A 22,950-nucleotide genomic window follows, 5' to 3' on the forward strand; every position below is an offset into this window, starting at 1 on the left:
GGGCAGTTGAAAAAACTTGACTCAAAACCAATAGTTCACATGAGCTACCAGGATTCTGAGGGAATGAATGAAGTATGAACCTATTTTCGACCACAAACTATCATGGGACTGCACCTCATAACGTTACTCCAGTGCCTTGTGAATTAGACCTCTATGTCAGAGGCTCGGAGTGTGGCTCCCTAAGGGAACGACCTGGTTCGGTTTGGGCACCCGTGTAGTATCACAGAAACGACTTCACCAACAGAAAATATTCTAAGATAGTCTTGAACATTAACAACGTGGAAAGACATACTCTTATGAATAAACATTATACTTACAACTCAAGTTGTTGGTCACTACACTCAACAGATCAGTGGATAGCCACTTAACCATTTGAATGAATAAGTATAAGGCTTGAGTTGCGGTGTGAACAACAACACTAGGATATAGGTATATCTATTTGACAAGTGTCCTAAATTCCACTTCTAGTCACAATTGAAGAAGTGACCTACTGTATTACGTAGAATTCACATATCGTTTCATATATTTAAACATAGCAGTTTCGAGTAATATAGATTTATTACTAGACATATCGTGAACTTTATTGGCAGAATTGAATAATTACAGCCAAATAAGCAGATGTTCGTACACGAAACCGAAGGTTTTGGGTTCCTATCACAAATACATACGAATGATAAGCTAAACTCGAATAATATAAGTGGATGTCATATTTGTAAACAAATCAAACTACCAGGAATGTATTTATCTCCATTTAGAAAAAAACAACAACAAATACTCAAAAAGAATGATAACTAGTAGTGGGGTCCACTAAGCGTGTTTCGGACTATTTGGGGCTCGTCAACTGGATAACCCTGCACTCCAGTGTTGATGCTTATACTGTGTTTTAAAAATCCAACACGTTATCCATTGAGCTATTTAGTTCATATAGATACTGACTTGTTTAAATGGGTAAATTTCTAATTCATTTCTAAGAGGTTGTTTGAATCTCCCCCCCAGTAGCTATCTGGACGAAACAACTACCCAGTGCTTCTCCATTTCCATTAGTAATCCAGCTGAAATCAATCCTTGACGAATATGAACCAAAATTAATCGATACTGAATCCTTCTATATACACTAATAAATTCAGTGGGAAACACCAAGCGTCCTAATATTAACAATGAAGGAGAATTTAAGGCTTAAACAAACACTAGCAAGATGTATGTAGTGTAATGAAAAGAGAAGCCCGATTACCACGACGCACTATGCTCACTAGTGTAGAGGATGGATGGAAAAGAGTTAGGGGCGGCCAAACCAAAACGTGGCATCAGTGCTTAAAGTCACTAACTTCTAGTATGAGCCATGTTGATAGATGCAGACTACTTAAATGGGGTCCACGTGACTATCGTAACCAATGGTTGTAGACTCTAGGTGACGTGGCTCAGAATCAATCACAATGGCGTAGATGTATACACTCTTTATCTTCCCTTAAACCTTAACATTAAAATTGCTTCATATCTGTCTTCCTTCCTATACTATATCCTTATATACAACTTTTCTTTTATATATTAACTCCACTAAATTAACTACTTCTATGAATTGGGTGTTCATCTTGTTGTGCTAACGAGGTATGGCAACTCTGACCGATGCATAAATGTGTCTGGTCCTATGTTGTAGCTGACTGACTGAATGAATGAAAAGAGAAAATTAACTACATGTTCAAGAAGTATATCAATAAATAGTAAAAATTTTCCTGGTCAAGGGTCCTGATAACAATCGTAATTTATATTGATATGCATCCATTCATACGACTTACAATTTAGAATTGAGGATTCATTTTACCGACTAGACAAATGTAAAAAAATACTAGTGTATTTAGTGACTGATAGAAGCATAACAAAACAGTTGTTTACAATCTGTAGTCAGCTTTTATCCTCTGTGTGTGTGTGAACTTGACAATATGATTTAATGCTAGATAACAAGTTAAACTGCTTGTACACGAGTGTACATATGTGTCTTTCGATATTTACTATTATAAAGGATCGAATTAAAAAAATGCGTATTTCACAGACAAACAATCAATGGGGGGGGGAAATATATATTCATGCAAATGATTTACGTACAAGTAAAAACAAGATAAAAAAGGAAAGACCATAGGAGGATAAAGCAATATAGGTTTTAGTATAGGGTTATGGAGGTTATTGAGTCTAAATTGATATCCCATACCTGGGACCATGGATGTGCGGTGCTGAGGAGTCCCGTACTAGAACATATCGGCCGTCCAATGCCCCTAGGTTTTCAATGGTGGTCTAACATTGCTCCATTTATGATATCAATTTAAACTCAATATACTTTTATCAGTAGACAGGATCGTGGAGATTACTAAATGTTACTAAAGGGTACCAAATACATATGTGCCACACAATAACAATGAGGCCAGTAATGGTTATCATTGATTTGTGTGAGGTCTGAAATACTACTCGGGTGCCTAAAGCGAACCAGGTCGTTCCCTTAGGGAGTCACACCCTGAGCCTTTGACTTAGAGGTCTAATTCACAAGGCACTGGAGTAACGTTAGGAGGTGCAGTTCCATGGTAGTCTGTGACCAACAATAGGTTCATATGTCATTCATTCCCTCAGAATCCTGGTAACTCATGTGAACTATTGGTTTTGAGTCAAGGTTTTGCAACTACCCTAGATAGATCCTCTATATCCACCAACCCGGTTAAAGTACTGGATATCTGTTTTTGTCCTAACAATTTCATAAACAACACATCCACCTCGAGAAGGCAGTGAGTAGGACTGTCTATAAAGTAGTGAATAACTCACATCGCTGATAATCGTTTTTCTCAATTCATTAGAATTATTGTAAATTATTCTATTGTATATTCGATAGATTTTCTAATGAAAAATTCCATAGTTGAAAGTTTCTGTCTTGTATTTCTAAGTTTTAAATCTTTCAGTGTATCAAACCTAAGATTATTTAGTCAGTCAGCTACAACGTAGGACCAGGCACACATATGCATCGGTGGAAGATTATTTAACAATAGATGTACTTTTATATAGTTGAGATCATGAGTCAATTGAAGCTAGACCACCATGGAAAACCTGGAAGCACTGGACGGCAGCTTCGTCCTATTGTGGGGCTCCTCAGCAGTGCGCTCCATGAGGTATTTCCTCGAGTTCTACTGAGAAGCAGTAACCAATGGAGTCCAACCAGGTCTATGGGAGATATAAACTCACTGAAGACATTGGTGAATGGTTGCTCAGTTTCGTGGATTAGTTGAAGTTAGACATTAACACGGTTGGATGCCAGTTGGCTCAGTGGTCTAGAGGTTAAGTACTCGTGTGCGAGACTGATAGGTCCTGTGTTTGAATCTCGCGAGATGCCACCGAGGAATCCCACAATAGGACGAAACGACCATCCAGTGTTTGCAGGTTTACAGTGCCGCCGAAGCTTCAACTGACTCATGATTTCAACCCCACTTCTGATAAAAGATGTACTATTTACTATGTTAAGGGATAAGAAAAATTGACGATTATCTCGACCTTCTACTATAGAATTGACATAAGATATGTGTCAATAATTAATCATATGATATTGATAATTTTATTCAATTTTCAACATTTCTTTAAGTTGAACAATGATATAAATGAAATGATAACAAATTGCCAAGTTGTAAGATATCCATCCATCCACCCATACATATATACACATACGTATTCAAAGACTCATGTCTGATATTGTAAACAAATCTACCAGGCAACACATACATACAAAAAGATGTTGTTAATCGATATGAACACTTTTTTTTTAATTTACCGGTAGACTAGAAAAAAAAACAGAGTTTTTTCCGGTTTTTCATAAACTTATCTCTTCTTTTTTTTAGATTTATGGGAACCAGTAAGTAAAAACGGGGTGGGGGGGTATAGAAAAGAAGTGGTGAATAAACAATGTGAACTTTCAAATACATGGGAATGGAAAATGTATGTCTATGTTTATGTATGACAAACTGTATCAAAAGTTAGAGAGGTTTTGCTCTCAAAGTGTTTAAATTCATTCGTCTCAATTGATTACATAATCATATATCAATAGGGAGGGTGTTAAGGATATTTTTTTATGTTTAGTATAATTCAAGGTCAGAAATGGAATTCAGGACGTGCGTTTCGACTTATTCGGTTTTTATCAACTGGATGTGCCTATATCCTAATGTTGATGTTCATTCACAGAAGAGTAAAACGTTATCGGCTGGTCTATTAAGTCCAGATAATCATTAACCTGTGCAATTTCGTGAAATATTAATATTTTTAAAATGAGTATGATAAACCTTAGAGGACAAATACTCCGTGACTCTGTTCACAGAAAGCCGTTTTCCTATCACAAAAAAAAACCGACTTTCCAACTTAGGCGGATGGTATATATATATATATATATATATATATATACAGTCAGTCAGCTACAACGTAGGACCAGGCACACATATGCATCGATCCAAGTTGCCATACCTCGTTAGCACAACAAGATAAATACCGGATTCATAGAAATAGTTAATTTAGTGGTGGTAATATATAAAAGAAAGATTGTATATAAGGATATAGTACATGATGAAAGAAGGATATGAAGCAATTTTAATGTTAAGGTTTAAGGGAAGATAAAGAGCGTATACACCTACGCATTGCTTGCTTGTTTTCAAAAAACACGGGCAATACTTTGAATATACCTATAATTGAATACCAGTAACCTGCGAATATCTTCTACTATTAGCGTCCATGTTTCTCATTCATAAAGTAGAATGGAGCAAACGGCTGAGTATTAAACACGTCCTTTGGTTAGAAGACTGACACCTCGCCTACACCATGAGTGAAGCAATCAGTAATTCAGTGAACAAAGAGACAGATATGTGAATCGAAATGTACTAAGTTTCAGTCCTTCAGTAAACATCAACATTTAGATGGAAGGACATCCATCTAACAAGTTTCAAATATGACGAAACCCAATTATGGTTTTCCACTGCTAGTCATAGACCTATCTTTTCTGTAAAAACTTTTACAAATAACTGTATTAAGGTAATCCACAAACAGGAAGCCATAGAGATCAATCAAGATTGATCAAGATTACCTACAAAGGAATAATTTAAATCCATTTTTAATGATAATGGTATGTTTCAACCGAAATTATCAAAATAGACTGCTTATATGTAAAAAGTTCTGTCAGTCACAACGTAGAACTTCGTACGTACGTACATCAGTTCGAGTTGCTATACCACATTAGCACAGAGATGCACTTGTCGATTCAAATCCCATAGTGGTAGAAATAGTAAGAGCATAAGCATTATGTGAAAGATTAGGGTTTGAGATGTTATTGAAGGAGTATAATAAAGTGAAATAAATTTGGAAAGAGAAAAAGGATACGGACATGAAGAATTCAGGAGATTAGAATTTGGTAGAACACAAAGAGTGGATTCACCTTCGCTATTGCAAACGATTTTGAGCCATGTCATTCAAGGTCTTTAACCATCGATTGCTATCATCTCGCGAATCCCAACCAGGTAGTCTACACCTACCAACATGGCACAGTTCATTTGTCAGTGACTTCATGGATTTGTGCCATGTTTTGGTCTGGCCGCCCCTAGCTTTCTTCCAACCTAATCCTACACCATGAAACATTGGATGTCGGGACAGTCGGTGATTGGGCATACGTACACGTGTCCCAGCCATCTCAACTGATGAAGTTTCACTACTTCATCAATGGATTAGCCATCCTTACCTAGTACCCGTTTCCTAACAACTGCATTACTTATCCAGTGTTCCCAGGATATACGAGCAATACTTCGAAGACACCCATGATCGAATACTAGTAAAATGTTGGCTAGAAGAAATTTAACTTTATTTAGAAAAAATACTATCACCAATATGTTTGGTTAAGATCGATAGTAAAAATAACAACATTGTAATTAGAAATGAGAGATACTTTAATATTGCTCAAATCACTTCGTATAACTAACCTTTAAGCGCCAGACAACATATAAGTCAGGAAATCCAGTAGCACTACATTCAATCACTTGATTAGATCCTTCTCTAAATTTAAGACTTTTTGGAAATTTAACAATTTTGGCTTGTTCTGAAATAAAAAACAGAAAAGGAATTATTTTAGGACTACGTAATGCGAAATTGATTGAGGATTAACATTTGAAACGCTAAAAATTAACTGCTGCCTTTGTAATCATAGTTGGAGAACAACCGGAGGATTTGTCAACAGATAAAGTGAGAATCGCTTTAAAATTTCCCCCTATTATTTAATCTCTAAAAGGTTCGTCATAGGAATTTCTGTTAGGTAACTATATATATAAGGATTAAAGCTACTGTAAACATAATTTCCATATAGTCGTATTACAATGAATTATTGCTCATGTTTTAAGGTTTTTGATGATAGCTTTGTAGCGTGAGTATGAGAATACTACACAGACACTGCACACTTGTATTTTATAAAACAACCATAGAAGTACACATCAATTTGTGGGAAATTGGACAAATATACACAGGTTTAGGTCAGCAAATTTTGTGACAGTACAGAAAGTGATCACCCAGTAAATGTTTATTTCACAGCAAATCAGAAAAGATTTTGAGTTCACGTACACTGAAGGTCAGAGTGACTTATGCCAATCTGGGCTATCTTTGGCTTCTTTTTGATGCTAGCCTGCAAAAGGCTGGATCTACAACGCGTCGGTGAGAACAGCTTTGCTCTATTCTTGTGAACCTGGCCTCTCCCAGTTGAGGATGTTAGACAACTTTCTGTGTTTGATCATCGTTGTATCCGAAGGATTGCTGAAATCCAGTGGCAATACCATGTTAGTAACGCAGAGGTTCAGCATCGTGTATTCGTGCACAGTCACGATAATTCAATCGGTGTCACTATTTTGAAACATCGACTTCGGTGGCTTGGACATATTCTTCGAATGTCGTCCCAGAGAATCCAACGTCATGCATTCTTCGCCGACTGGTTGGAAAAAGTGGAGAGGTGGTCAGTGTATGACGTGGTGTCGTTGTATGAAAGAAAGCTGTACATAACGACTCCCTGGTTGGGGTCCTAAAGATGGTACAACACAGTGGCTACAGACGTTATCAGAGATGGCTCAAAATAGAAGCCAGTGGAGATCCTACTGTAACCATATTTTACTTTCTTCATAAAGAATGGTTATAACTTTCTTAACTGAAAGAGTTCTTTTGGTTGTACATTTCTGTTACCCCCACTAATATTCTTATTATTGCACTAACATACACTAAGCTATGGCCCTTATTGTCCTTTTTATCTTCTCTCTTATACGCGCGTTACATTCTTTTATTTTTCCCATTGTCATTGTTATTGTGTGGCGCATATATATCTGGTGCCCCCGTGCACCAATATTTATGCTCTCAAATAAATAAATAAATAAAGTGGGGTTAAGAGGAAAACTATGACATTTTCACTGTTAGACTGAATATTGTCAACTCAGATTTTCAAAGGAAAATTCTCACCTCAAAGGATGAAAATTCATATTACTAACTGGTGACAAGCCACATGAAACTTGAGTTCAAGACGGTCTGTCGATTAATATTATATGTATCGTATCAGAAATTAAAGAATCATGGGGAGCTGAACAGCATCGAATGATGTATGATTTTACTGGTGGCTATATAGTTAGTATCGATGGATGTTATTTGGAGGTTTCTACCGTTAACTTTCGAGATCTCATTAAAACGAATAATTCTATACACTACGTACGACCTCAGTTATTGCTCAGCAAAGTTATGAGAGATGTTTTCTCAACTTGTTAGTTTTTTACCCTTCACACAATCCCGGATTGTGACAACGTAATGACGTATTTGAAAGCAAAATGATATCAGGTAAAGTACAAAGACCCCTGGAAATTCTTAATACAAACCTACTATGGCATTTAGTTAGTCAACTAATCCCTGACCTATCTGTTTAAATTGAAGTGACACAAAGGTTTTATTTATTAAAACCAAACCAGTCTTGGTATACTGTGAATGTATTAAGTCTTAAAGAGTTAAAAATTCATCAAGTATAATGGTTAAGCCTGGGCGGTGTCTGGCTCTCCTGTTGAACGGGATTGAGCTGTACTGTTTGGGTTGTCACGTGAAAGTCTGGATGGTGTCCGGTTCTCTTGAAAACCAGTGTAAAATTACCCTGGCATACAAGGGTATATTGTATAACTGTGAATAATGGATAAGTTACTTTGATATGATCGGTATAGCCTATATATTGGAAAATTAGTGCATTTAGCGGATCGCGATGCGTAAGATATGGACTTATTTGAGAAACCAAAGCTCACTGAAAGTCTGACTGGTCTTTAACAATCTTACTTTGAACACACGTCGTTATAAAGTGAATGAATACAAAACTTATGAAAAAGCACCTCTTACATGAGTTTGTGAGGCAAACATTCGCATCTTTGGGTGACAAGTCTGACAAGTTTTATGGTGGCAAAATGTAAAATGAGTCACATGAGTACATGTATCATATTTTAAGAATGCTTACATTCACTGACAAATGAATCACTTATAAGCTATTTCAGTCCTTTATTAACTTACCGTAAAACTTTAAAATAATAGATTTTTTCTCCAAAGTTTCTCCCAGACCCTCATCTGCAGATTTTTCACAGATAATTTGGGGAGGATTTTCTATTTCGTCAGGATTATTATTGGTTTTTGTCAAACAGATATCATCTTTGACTGTTTCGTTGATATTCCAGGCTTTGGCTGATGGGGAAATATATCTTCTAATATCTTTGCCAGGTCTTTTAACTGAAGAACAAATTCGTTGGTCATTCACTCTCAACTGCAATGCTTCTGATTCTGAAAAGCATAGAGAAATGCACGAAAAACGTGATATCTGTCCTAGATTAAGTCGTTAAGGGTATCTAAATACCGATTTGTGGAGTACTATGAACCTTTTCAACTGATTAAGCAAGCAATAAAAATCATTTGAGTGAATCTTATTGCTTGGCAGTTTAGAAACTTGAATATATTAGCTGTCAGGAGTGAAAAAGTACAGAATTGAAAAATATGCTGCTTATTGAGTGTGAAATATTTTTGGTTAAATGCACACAAAAATCTGTCAAGGGACAAATATCCTCTGTAAAGTGTTCATCTCACAGCACAGTCCTTCACAGTGATGTTGCTTTGTTCACTTTTCATACTTGCATATATTTCAGGTATTATTATTCATCAGTGAATACATTTTTTTCTCATGACGAATCCCCAAAGTTACAGCTTTCTCAGCACATTTGACATTGTTTTCACTTCTTCACTATCTACTTTGATCTAGTACCTAGTCGTGCTTCGTTGGAAAGTATGGGTTAATGCACACATAACAAGCAATGCATTGATTTCAACTACACAGGATTTTAACCCCACACCTGAAAACACGAATCAAGTAGTCATTTAAGCCTTTGCGTTTGGTTTATCAGAAGTGGACTTTTTGGACAACATTGTTGAGCCAGTTTGGAAACGTTATGTGTAGGAACATTGAAAGCCTAACATACCGAAACAATATTTTTTGTCAAAGTAACGGAAAGAAACGAGATCATCACTTTCTTAAGAATGCTCAAATATTTCAACTGATGACCCAAAGAACTTTCTATACAGATTTTGATACAGTAAATTAAATGCTTATTCTAAAATGAAGCAGAAATACCTTTGAATGTTAAGTTGCAACAGAACGTAGTATTGGAAGATATTTCAGCCCATATGGTTTGGTGATTATCTGGCAGACCTGATGCGTTGACGATGTAAAATAAATGCAAACACAAAATCAGAATCCAGAGAGCGACCATCGTATGACCGTGGTTAAAATAGCGCAAATGTTTATTGCAGGCTGTTAAATATTTTAATGAACTTAAACAATGGTTCAAGGTAGCTTCTTCATCGATGAAAAAAGCTTTATTACGATCATAGCAAAGTTAGAACTTTTTAAATCTATATTTTTGTTCTATTATATAATAGGTTTTGTGACCGGAAAGCCGACACACGCATTGATTTTAGGATGTAAGGGCTACCGAAATGGGTTGAGGTTGTTACTCAACTTGTGACCAGAAGGGACTTTAGCGGTGAATAAATCCTGAACTTAATAACCCTCTAAGTTTACAGCATTGGTTCCAACTTCATTAGTCTTACTGGATATACCCTTTCTTGTAAGCGCTCATTCATGCATCAGATCACGAGCGGGTATACTGAGCTTCATGTTCATTCCAAATGCTAGCCAACTTAGACCAAACGCTTCACGATGTATCTGTAGCCTTCCAAATATGTTTTTGAATCCCCTCATTTCTGACTTCCGATTTCATTGGGTTATTATACTCCACTTATAAATGTGTTAAGTATAAAAGCATTGTCAAACTTCGAATATCTGTAGCGTCTTTAAGGCTATATTTGAAACAAAGTCGTAGTTTCCTGTCACGAAAACCAAACAAAACGAGCGTTGAGAATAGTTCCCCAGAGTTCTCTTTACAATGAAGCTCTTCAGAATGAGTGCATCCCATGTTTTTGGCACAGATCTTCATTCCTTATGAAAGACGTCATTTCCGAATAAACGTTACTTTTTGAGACACTTTCTGATTCGTAACTATGTCAAATTAAATATAGTTTTGAAGCTAAGTAAGCTGTTCTCATCTTAATCATTAAATTTTGTAGAAGATTCTATTTGTTCTGTTCAGTCATCAGATAATAACAATTCTGTCATTATCTATACCTCATGCTCTGCAACTCCTTTTGAATCAGATAATGTTCGGAGTGGACGTATACCACACCTGCTGCTGAATGACTCAGTCTCTAATTTAATAATGAGTTCTACCTCAAGATCTAAAAGTATCGACAACATTAAGGGTGAATTAGACACTATCTATTAGCAATTAAGCGATATGCGTTCTAAAATGGAGTCACTTGTGGGCTCTTTTATACAGCATGATGATCTTAAGCAAGAACTAAAGACATTATCGCCCCTTAAACTGCTATTTTCAAAGGATGTGGCTCCTGTGGAACTTGAAGGCAAGATCAAAGTAGAATCGGTTATCGATTTTATCGCTAGCGAAGTTACTAAACGAATAATCTCTCGAAATAACTTGATTATCTATAACATATCTGACAAATTCGCCATCAAATCTGTAAGGAATTTTATATTAAAGGCAGCTAACCTCCAAGATAGTCCATACCAATGTATTCGACCTCATAAAAAGCACCAGAAATACTCGTGCCCTATCTTGTTTAGATTCAATTCCCATTTATTAGCTGAACGGTTGAAAGTGTCCGAAAGACTTATCTGCCAAAGCGTACCTTAAACGAAAATGACATTGTTGAGATCAAAACAAACTTTGTTGCCTCAGTTGTTGAACCCACTGGTGCAGCTAATCTTTCTCCTGTCAGCCAGTACACTGATTTAACAATGAAGAGTGCTAGTATACCTCTTATGACTGTAGTGATATCAGATAACCAATGTATATCTAATGGAGACACTAATCTGATATTTTCCAGTGTGACATTAGAAGTCCATAAACAAACACCTAGTTCTAATGTAAAGGCTCTTAAAAACACTGTTAAAACTAAAAAGTCTATACCAGGTAAAAAGGAAGTATATACAAAAACCTTCAAATTCTAGACCAAATGCCAAAAATATTACAATGGCCCTACCAAACGAAAATATACCTCCCGAAACCATGCTTCATCCTACTCATCGTAGGGGAGGTTATAAGACCACAATTTGTTCAAACGTCACACAAGACGGCCACTAAAACCGTTATGTAGGCAGGCATAATATTAGACAGACCGCAGTGAACCAACGTGCCCCATGGTTACCCTCAAATGTTTTAAATATTAAACCTGTGTGACGCAACTATTCCCATTACTTTCCCAATGAGCAAGATGGAATACTAGGTTACGCACCATCAACTCAACCTCAAGTAGCAGGTGCCTTTCTTAACTGTATACCAAGTCAAGTTCAACAAATTAATTCACCTTGTCAAAATAATGATTTTTTGGCCTTCAGAAATCCCTGGTCCCACTAGCACTACATTTGTTCAAGACATAGCCCGTACTATCAATCGAACACATTAAACCATAGTCCAGGAAAATCTAGAACACTTACCATCTATACGAAAGCTCTCGGTTTTTTTTACACTACATACTCCTTTGTTAAACTTATTACTTATTAATGCACGTCCACTTCTGAACAAAACTTCAGCCTTGAGAACCTTAGTTTTTCTAAACAAGTCTTCTTTCATACTTATCACAGAAACATTGTGCTGTCATGTAGTATCTCATTCAGAATTAAATATCCAGAAATACCGGCTCTATCGCTGTGACAGAGAAGCTAAGCGAGGAGGTGGTTGTCTTATATATGCTTTAGTTACCCTAACAACTAATAATGTTGAAGACAGTGTCTTGATTAGTTTGCCTGAATCGGTCTGGATATCAATCAACACTCTGAATCATAGCTTACTCCTAGGATGCAAATAAAGAGCTCCTGATGTTTCGGATAATGTGAATGGTCTCATTATCAATGCATTGATACATGCACCTGCTCTAAACTTCAATGCCGAGGTTACCACTGGAGATTTCAATTATCCTGGGGTTAACTGAAGTACCGGTAGTCGTCAGTCGAGAAATGATGAATTTTCGGCAATCCTTAACCTACAGTGTTGGTCACAGTGGGTTCGTACCCCAACAAGGGGTGATAATATATTTGATCTAATATTTAGTAGAGATGTCATCCCACTATCTGTACAGGTATACAACGAATCTGAAAGCAGTGACCATAAGATAGTAGCTTGTGCTCTCCCTATCTATCCCTCTAATAACCGACCAATTCAAAAAAACCTGTCAATATAGAGATTATAAGCATACTGACAGGGACCTCTTGCGCTCACTGATCAAACTCTCAGACTGGGATGAATGTTTCTCATTTAATAGTCTCATGGATTTCATCAACAAAATCTATTTGACTGTCAACTCTTGTCTACATTCCTGTGCACCAATTAAAGCATACAGGTTTAGCAAACCTTACGAATTATGTATACCAACTAAATATCGTAATAAAAGAAGACAACTACAGGAAGGTTATTTTAAGTCAAACGACTTCATGGCCAAGGATGTCTAGTATTAATCCTATACCTGGACATTTCTAAAGCCCTCGACATGGTCAACGACCAACTTCTCATAGGTAAACTTGCGTCTTCTGAGGTTCAAAACCGTTTGCTTGGTTGGTTTGATTCCTTCCTCAGCAAGCGACATCAAATAGTTGAAGTGAACTCTTCATTGTCGAACGCTGTCCTTGTTAGAAGTGGTGTAATATAAGGTAGTGTCTTAGGCCATTTGCTCTTTTTAGTTTTTATCAATGATATTTGTGAGTGTTTTTTTGTGTGGGTAAGCCCCTTCTTCAGCAGATGATCTTAGAGTAGTGTATTCATTTTCTCCACACGAGCTGAACAATATCCAAAATTTCATCAGCACGGAGCTTGACAAGGTAGCACAGTGGTGCTCAAATTGGCAGCTGGAGATTAATACAGCTAAATGTGGATGGACATATTTGGTGATACATCATTCGACCTCGATTTTACCATAAATGGTGAAGTGTTATCTAGGTTACATACATTAGTAGACTTAGGACTTACGTACTCCTATGACATTTTGTTTACAGAACAGATATTGAAACAGACTTCCAAGTCTCAACGTCTTACAGGTTAAATAACTCGAAACCTTTTTAACAATGAATCACGTATTTTACTGTACAAAGTTTGTGTTAGACCACTCCTAGAATACTGCGCGTTTATTCTTAGTAGTGCGCGCATGAAGGATATATATTTATATGATCTCGTTAGAAAAATTTACATTCAACAATTAACACAGTGAGAAGTTCAGTAATAGTGAACGTAGGGGGATATCTGCAAGTCTATAAGGTTGTACTGAAAACTTTAAGAGTGAAGATCACTTTTAAAATTTACACTTTTCGTGGGCAATATCAAGGATCGACCTAGCTTCAAGTGCTATAATGACTACATAACGAGATAATAAGGTTTGAACTACACGGTTTCTCTATGAAAGTCTGACGACGGACTACAATGCAAGGGCAGCTTCTGAATAACATTCTAAGTGAAGACCGATGTGAGACACTATAGCAACTCAGATACCATTGAGTTTGTTTACATCTAATTCAGCTAAGCCCTTTTGTTACTTATTTAATGGACAGTCATTCATACAATAATAACTAGCTATACCATTGTACTTTTATTATATACGCTTGAACATTGCTTACTGCCTACGCATATATTCATTCCGCTAGCATTATTATTATTCGCTTATTTGATCCGATGATTCATGCTTTTCCGCTTATATATATATGTACATTTTTATCCTGTTTACTACCTGCCTTGCTTGCTCTTTGCTCTGCACTACGCTACACCGTACTGTACACGCTTACTCATTCATTCGGCTCTCACACTCACTCGCCTGCTCTACGGCACTGTCCTTTCATGTTTGCTTGACGTGTCTGTAATATTGGATAACTGTGTGTGGTTCAGTAATAAACGCGATCAACCGTTCGTATTCGTCTTCTGATTTATACATCGTTAGGACGTTGTCGAGTAACGGTTATCAAGACGAACAATATACGAAGCTTAGGGATAGTACTGAATATCGACCACCACAGAATTGGAAGCCACGCCGAGCGATCACAAAACAATTTTCGACGATATAATCTAATCCCAAAAATTCAAAGCGCTGCGTCTCAAATCGGATTATTATCTGTGTCATAATCATAATTGTGGATTTATTATATCCTAACTCACAAACATTGAACTACGAGTATATTCATACTAAATAACGATCATTCACAAACAATTGATATATTGGAGCAATTTAGTAAGTCTGTTCCATTTTATAAATTGTACCATTTATTATTATCATTGTTTTTGTTCGTCCTTTTTACTTTGTGAGATTTACATCATATTTGTGTACTACTCACAATTTTTTTTGTAAGCATGTCTTCCGAAAACACTATGTCAAGTGTACAGCAAACTTCGTCCGTGAGAACTCTAAACCTTCCAGTCCCCTCTTTTAAGATCACCGACCCTCAGCTGTGGTTCATTAGACTCGAAAACTATTTTCTGGCCAGTCGTAGTAACCTACAAAGAGATAAATTCGGCCTCACAAGCACTCTCCTCCCAGACGAAGTAGCAGAAAGCGTACGAGAGGCGTTATCTAAACCGGATACTGAAAGACCATACGATGTACTAAAGCAGGCAGTAATTAAAGCAGTCGCACTAAGTGACCAACAAGCTGTTGAGCAGCTTCTCAACCAGGTACAAATGGGGGATAGAACTCCATCACAGTTAAAAACTCATATGAAAAGTCTACTAGGTGATAGAAAAATGGACAATAACTTATTTTATCAACTGTGGCTTCGCCGACTCCCGTCCAGTATTCAGCAAATCTTAGCTGTTGGAGATACTGACGCTGACATAGACAACATAGCGAAAATAGCTGATAGAGTATACGAAAGAGCAAAGCAAGCAAGCCCTCAATCATACAGCGTGACAGTAGACGATAGAATCAGTACTCTGCAGAAGGAGATAGATGTTTTATGCCGCAAACTCACAGAGTTAACCCAGAGCGAGAGACCACGAAAATTATCACGAGATGGCACGCGCGGGAGAAGCCGATCAGCTTCCAGAAGACGCGCAACTCCGCTGATATGTTGGTATCATCAAATGTATGGTTACAGAGCAAGAAAATGCTTACAACCTTGTAGATTTAGCACGGCAAGTAAGCGGTACCCTCGGTTGTCCATGGCAACGCCTGCAGCAAACATAAAGCCCTCAAACAGCCGCCTATTTTATGTACAAGACCGAATGACAGGCACTCAATTCTCGGTGGACACGGGAGCTGAAATTAGCGTAGTACCCCCAGTATGTGACGACAAAAGAAACCTTAACACGTCATTAGTTCTAAAAGCGGCGAATAAATCAGATATCAAAACATATGGCAAACGAATGTTGTCCTTAAATCTCGAACGAGGCGCGACATACCGCTGGGATTTTGTCATAGCAGACGTATCGGTACCTATAATAGGCATCGATTTCTTATGCAATTTCGATTTACTAGTAGACTCACGGAGCCACATACTCATAAACGGTACTCATACTACTTCCATTAGGGGAACACTTACAGAATCTGTTTCTATGAATCTAGTGGTAGATAAAAGCCGCAACGACCCACGCAAATTATTGTTAAATGAGTTTCCAGAGCTTTTAAAAGTAACTTACAGTAAAACGGATCTCAAGCGTTCTATACAACACCATATTGTAACCAACGGGCCACCTGTTAATGCAAGGCCAAGAAGATTAGACCCAAAAAGGCTAGCAATAGCAAAGAAGGAATTCGACAAGTTAATGAGGCTAGGCATAATAAGGCCTTCGAACAGCCCGTGGGCATCCCCATTACACATGGCTCCGAAAAAGAACGGAGAATTAAGGCCATGTGGGGACTATCGAGCACTTAATAAGCAAACAATGGCCGATAGATACCCTATACCACACATCCATGATTTGACCTACAGTATAGAAGGTGCTACAGTATTCTCGAAGATTGACTTAGTTAGAGCGTATTATCACATCCCGGTCGCTCCACAGGACATATCAAAAACAGCGGTAACAACCCCTTTTGGGCTATATGAATTCTTACGCATGCCTTTCGGACTGACTAATGCAGCACGAACATTTCAACGATTTATTGACCAGGTCATCAGAGGCTTACCTGAAGTATACACATACATAGACGATTTACTAGTAGCCAGCTCCACTATGGACGAGCACATACAACAACTACGGCAATTATTCGCGCGACTAAGAGATCATGGTATTTCCATAAACATTGAGAAGTGTGAGTTTGGAAAAGGATCCTTACAGTTCCTTTGACACATGGTAACACACCAATCTCTACAGAAATCGATACCATCAGAGACTATCCGTTGCCCGATACACAGAAGAAATTACGACGATTTCTGGGACTAATAAATTATTACAGACGTTTTATTCCGAATTGTGCGGCAATACTTCAACCACTGACCGATGCGTTACGGGGACACTCACGGACATTCCGATTATCAGCAGAGGCAATACAAGCCTTCGAGAACGCCAAGAAGGCACTCAACAAAAAGACGACACTAGCTGGAAGAAAGAGCGAAACACCATTAGCTATCATGACAGATGCATCGAATGTGGCGGTAGGAGCTGTTTTACAACAGTTAGTAAATGGCACATGGGAACCGCTTTCATTCTTCTCAAAGAGACTGAATCCTACACAAACGAGATATAGTACTTTCGGAAGAGAATTACTAGCAATTTACTTGGCAATAAAACATTTTCGACATATGGTAGAAGGCATAAATTTTACTGTTTACACGGACCATAAACCACTCACGAACGCACTAAGCGCAAAGCAAGATAATTACTCTCCGAGGGAGATCAGACAGTTAGAGTTTATTTCCTAGTTCACTTCTGATATACGATATATTAAAGGCCAAGAAAACGAAGTAGCCGACGCACTATCAAGAACGATGATAAACACTCTCGTCCAATCCGAAATCGATTATCACGAATTAGCAGAATTACAAAATATAGATGTCGAGTTAAACAGACTGAAGTCTGACAATAAAACCTCTCTGGTACTAAAAGAAACTTCAATCGAAAACGTGAGTATTATGTGCGATATTTCTACGGGCCGACCAAGACCATTTATTCCGAAGCCTCTAAGACGAAAGGTTTTCGACACTATGCATAACATAACACATCCTGGGATAAAGGCCACGATCAAATTAATCAGCGAACGTTTTGTATGGCCAAGTATGAACCGGGATGTTCGTAATTGGACGCAAACTTGCAAAAAATGCCAAAAAGTTAAAGTACATTGTCACACCAGTTCTGCAATAGGTCCTTTTCGTCATCCGGATGGCAGATTTGAGTATATACATATTGACATTGTAGGACCGCTGCCGATTTCAAACGGCTTTAGTTATATTTTTACCTGCATTGATAGATTTACGCGATGGCCTGTAGCAGTACCCATAAAAGACATTTCGGCCGAAACTATAGCCAAAACCTTAGTAGAGCATTGGATCTCTCATTATGGTGTGCCTGCACATATTACAACCGATCGAGGAGCCCAATTTGAGAGCCACCTCTTTCAACAACTCACTGAACTCCTAGGAATCAAGCGTATTCGGACAACATCCTACCATCCGATGGCGAATGGTATGGTAGAAAGATTACATCGGCAACTCAAAGCCTCTCTTACATCTGTTATTAGCAATAATGATTGGGCCAGCAAGCTCCCATTAGTCATGTTAGGTTTAAGATCAACAATTAAACAAGATATAAGATGTTGCCCAGCAGAGTTGGTTTATGGAACGACTTTACGTCCTCCAGGAGAGTTTTTCACCTCAAGTAAAAGTGTTCCAACTGATTTAGCCAACTATGTACAACGTCTAAAGCAGCATATGAGTAATCTAAGAGTAACACTTCCGAGGCAACATCAACAACGTGTGTACATACCAAAACAACTGAACGACAGTACCCATGTGTTTATCAGAAGGGATAATGTGCAGCGTCCCTTACAACCGGCTTACGATGGTCCATTTAAAGTTGTTAGAAGAAATGACAAAACTATTACAGTAGATAAAGCCGGAAAAACGGATGTAATTAGCATAGACCGAGTCAAACCAGCTTTTATCGAAACTGACGGTCAGCCAGTACATACAGATCATTCGAAAATCGTCGAGTCACCGTAACGTGAGTCTCAATCATCAACGACATCGACGAACAAAAACGAAGAGAAACCAGTAACGACAAGATATGGTCGAAGAGTAAGATGGCCTCAACGATACATAGCTACGATTTTGAACTAATAATTTCTTTCGCATCTTCAGATGTAAATTTCTTTTCTCTTCGTTTTGTATGTGTACATCGAAAACTTTAATTTATCTATTATTATAGTCAACAAATTTTGCATATTCCAATGTCAATGTATATAAACCTCTAAAAACACTAACACACTATTTTGATCTGTTATTTTATCTGGCCTCACGGACATATACGAACTCAAACTTACACGTATTTGTAGTAATCCACACGATAGTTCTACCATACATCTTAATTTCATAAATTTAGATATTTACTGTCCTGTTAAGTTTAACCTTTTTTTTTATTCGCAAACACAGACACTATTTTGTATCCATGTTTGCTGGGGGGGATCTATTATAGCAACTCAGATACAATTGAGTTTGTTTACATCTAATTCAGCTAAGTCCTTTTGTTAACTTATTTAATGGACAGTCATCCATACAATAATAACTAGCTATACCATTGTACTTTTATTATATACGCTTGAACATTGCTTACTGCCTACGCATGTATTCATTCCGCTAGCATTATTATTATTCGCTTATTTGACCCGATGATTCATGCTTTTCCGCTTATATATATATGTACATTTTTATCCTGTTTACTACCTGCCTTGCTTGCTCTTTGCTCTGCACTACGCTACACCGTACTGTACACGCTTACTCATTCATTCGGCTCTCACACTCACTCGCCTGCTCTACGGCACTGTCCTTTCATGTTTGCTTGACGTGTCTGTAATATTGGATAACTGTGTGTGGTTCAGTAATAAACGCGATCAACCGTTCGTATTCGTCTTCTGATTTATACATCGTTAGGACGTTGTCGAGTAACGGTTATCAAGACGAACAATATACGAAGCTTAGGGATAGTACTGAATATCGACCATCACAACACTACTTCTGTCTCTCATCTCTTTTCTTTAGTGCCCGACTGGACTGTGAAGACCTCAGCATCTGCGAGGAAGAACGGATTACAATAATCATCTTGGACCCACCTAGATGATTTGGATTTTGCAGACGACCTAGCTCTTCTTTCCCATACACATCAACAAATTCAGATGTACTCAGTCACTGGAGCAACGGCCTTTGCAACAGCAGGTCTTGACACATACAAGAGAAGAAGCATCAACACATCGACCACTAATCAGATCACACTTGATGGAGAATCTCTGGAAGCGATTGAAGTCTTTACATATATGAGCAGCATCATCGATAAGCCATGAGGACGTGATTCAGATAAAAAGGGATATATTCGGATAGCAAGCTCATTATTCTCATAATCGTAGAACTTTTGGAACTCAAAACAACCGTCAGTAAACGCTAAGGTAAAAATATTCAATACAAACGTCAAGACAGTTCTATTGTATTGAGCTGAAACTTAGTGAACTGCTACAACCTTCATCAAAAACTGACGGGTATTTATAAGCAGTTGTCTTCAAAAGATACTGAATGTCCGTTGTTCGTAGACCATCAGCAACAACCTAGTATGAGTGCGAAAAACTAGATTCCAGCTGAAGAGGAAATTATAAAAGGTACTGAGGGTGGGTGGGACACACACTAAAGAAATCATCAAACTGCAACTTGAGGAAAGCCCCAAATTGGAATTGTTAATGTTGGGGGAGAAAAGATAGATCAAAGAGCACATTGTACTGAGTATCGGTGGTTGACGTCGAAAAAAATGAATAGCATCTGAAAACCAAATACCATTAGCAATAGCCTACTGCGGCAGAAGACAAACCAGCTTCCAGTCGAGCAGGAAATCTGGAAAAGACTTTGGAAATGGATAGGATATACATTGAGGAAATCACTAAACTGTATCACGAGGCAAACCCTCACTTGGAATCCTGAAGGGAAACGGAAAAGAGGAGGACAAAAAACACACTATCTCGGGAATTAGAAGCAGACATGAAAAGGATGAACGGAAACTGAAAACGAGGAGAATGGATGGTCCAGGACAGGGTTAGATGGAGAGTGTTAGTGGGCTGCCTATGCCCCTCCACGACGTGTAACAGGCATAAGTAAGTACTCGGAAACCACTTGAAAGAATAGTCATGAACAGAACAGGTTGGAGATTTCTGGTTGTATCATATGTTCCACTGGAGTTGACAGGAGTGCGTAAATCAGAAAGTAAAGAATACAGCTTTTTGAGGAGTTATTAATGATCCAGAAAGAAACCCAGTTCAAGCTAACTAGCGAGTTTCTTTGGGAAGAATTTCAAGATTTACGAAACTTGTCATAAGACTAAAAAAATTAAAAGTCTTTGCATAATAGATGAGCCCGTTATAGTTTAACTACTTTCATGGTAAATTGTTTTCAAACACAAAATGGTTTAAAAATCTGAAACTCGTCCATAACTTTGCTTATGAGCATTTATAAGTTATCTTACTGACCCTGATTATTTTATGACTCTTAGTAACCACTCATTCAACAGTTTAAATTCCAACTCAGTTTTAGTCCACTATTTCTTCATAAAATCATGATCAACTGTTAATGAAATGATTATTGAATGGATAAGCAGAATCTGTAACAACTTAGGTTGATTGATTCAAAGTTGACTTCAAACATCTAAATACATATTAAAACAATAAAGCTCAAGTATTCATTCACTTTTTTTTTAATTTTGTATAGGGATTATATCTTCCCATTATCTTATATTGAAAGTTGAAAAGCGTTGTATGTTTAAACAAGTAACCTAGCGCTTTATGGTATCCTGTACCATAATCTAAATAGAAAAACTTTTTATACCCCGATAAGGATAATGAATGGTAACTTTGGGATTCATTTATGAACCAGTAGCATGCATATATTTTCATTGTATAATTGTTAAATAAATAGACTAGTCATATTCATAAGCTTTATTTTGACCTATGAACTATTATACGATTGGCCGTTCTTGAGTTATCCCTAGTTCATTAATTAATATTCCCCTTATTCACAGCCATATTTGGCTAAGTATTGTACAGATATTATCTGTCCAGTGTTTCCTACTTTTCAATGATTTAGTCTACCTTAGACCAACAGATGATATAATCTATGACAATGCAACATTCTCTACAAACCCCTTCTATAATAATCACATTTTTACTAAGAGTAGCAACCCATTCTCATAGTCCTCTTTATTATTTTGAAGAGAGCGAAAACAAAGATTGGTGTAGGATAATATGGATTCATTTTATTTCATGACCCATACACTATTATTATACGGTTTACCATTCTTCAGTTATCCCTAGTCCATTAATTACTGTTCCCCCTATTCACAGCCACATTTAGCTGAATCTTGTACAAATGTCATTTCCCTATTTTATGGCACGATGTGGTCAGTTTGTTTGATATATAAACCCAGTATGTTTGAGAATAATGATTTATATTGCAGAGGCTCTATATTGGTGTTCTGGACTTAACTAGCTGGGCTAGGGAGATAGCAGGACCGAGTAGTGCTCAAGTCTGCCCATACGGTTTTCGTGTATCACTGTTCCAATCGATAAAATCACTTCTCTCTAATTGGCGGTCTTATCACGTTATACATTAACTTGGCATCCATTCGGTCACAAGTTATAACAGAACTATTCATTACTACTTTGAATTCTTCTATCAATAGAACGAGGGAGGTATCTACCGGTACGGAAAAAAAAATCAATTTTATTGATTCCACTTGTATGAATACCCTTTAATTTGAATGAATGAATAAAATGAAGATTTGTTCAAGATGAAATGGATCAAGATGATGGTTCAATGAAAGGCACAATGTTTGTCAATTTCACTGATGGCAATAAATCCATCTGTTTTTTCTTTCTTTTGGATTCCATTTGGGGATAACTGGTAAAAATTCAATGGAGATATTAATATTAATACAAAGGGAAATGCATTGTCTGAGATATAAAAAAACAAACGGAACGTTAGCAACAACAATTCAGTAAAATCAGAAGAGGTTTTGTGGAGATTTCAGTATTTTCATAGTTGAAAGTGTGAGTCAATTAAACCAAGACCACCATGGTAAACCTGGAAGCACTGGACGACCGTTTCGTCTT

The 22,950-nt window shown here is 37.4% G+C and overlaps 1 protein-coding gene across 1 annotated transcript in view; it reads right to left on the reverse strand.

Moving 5' to 3' along the window:
• Positions 1 to 22,950, reverse strand: part of Smp_199260 (vesicular amine transporter, putative) — a gene marked incomplete at both ends in the record, with an annotated part of 130,881 nt that overhangs the window by 32,092 nt on the left and 75,839 nt on the right. The window contains 2 exons of the mRNA XM_018791109.1: positions 5,982 to 6,097; positions 8,569 to 8,832. Of these exons, the coding sequence (XP_018647360.1) occupies positions 5,982 to 6,097; positions 8,569 to 8,832 (380 nt within the window). The remainder of the gene's footprint in view (positions 1 to 5,981; positions 6,098 to 8,568; positions 8,833 to 22,950) is intronic.

The sequence above is a fragment of the Schistosoma mansoni genome (assembly GCF_000237925.1).
Source record: "Schistosoma mansoni, WGS project CABG00000000 data, supercontig 0242, strain Puerto Rico, whole genome shotgun sequence".
Taxonomy (NCBI): Eukaryota; Metazoa; Platyhelminthes; class Trematoda; order Strigeidida; family Schistosomatidae; genus Schistosoma; species Schistosoma mansoni.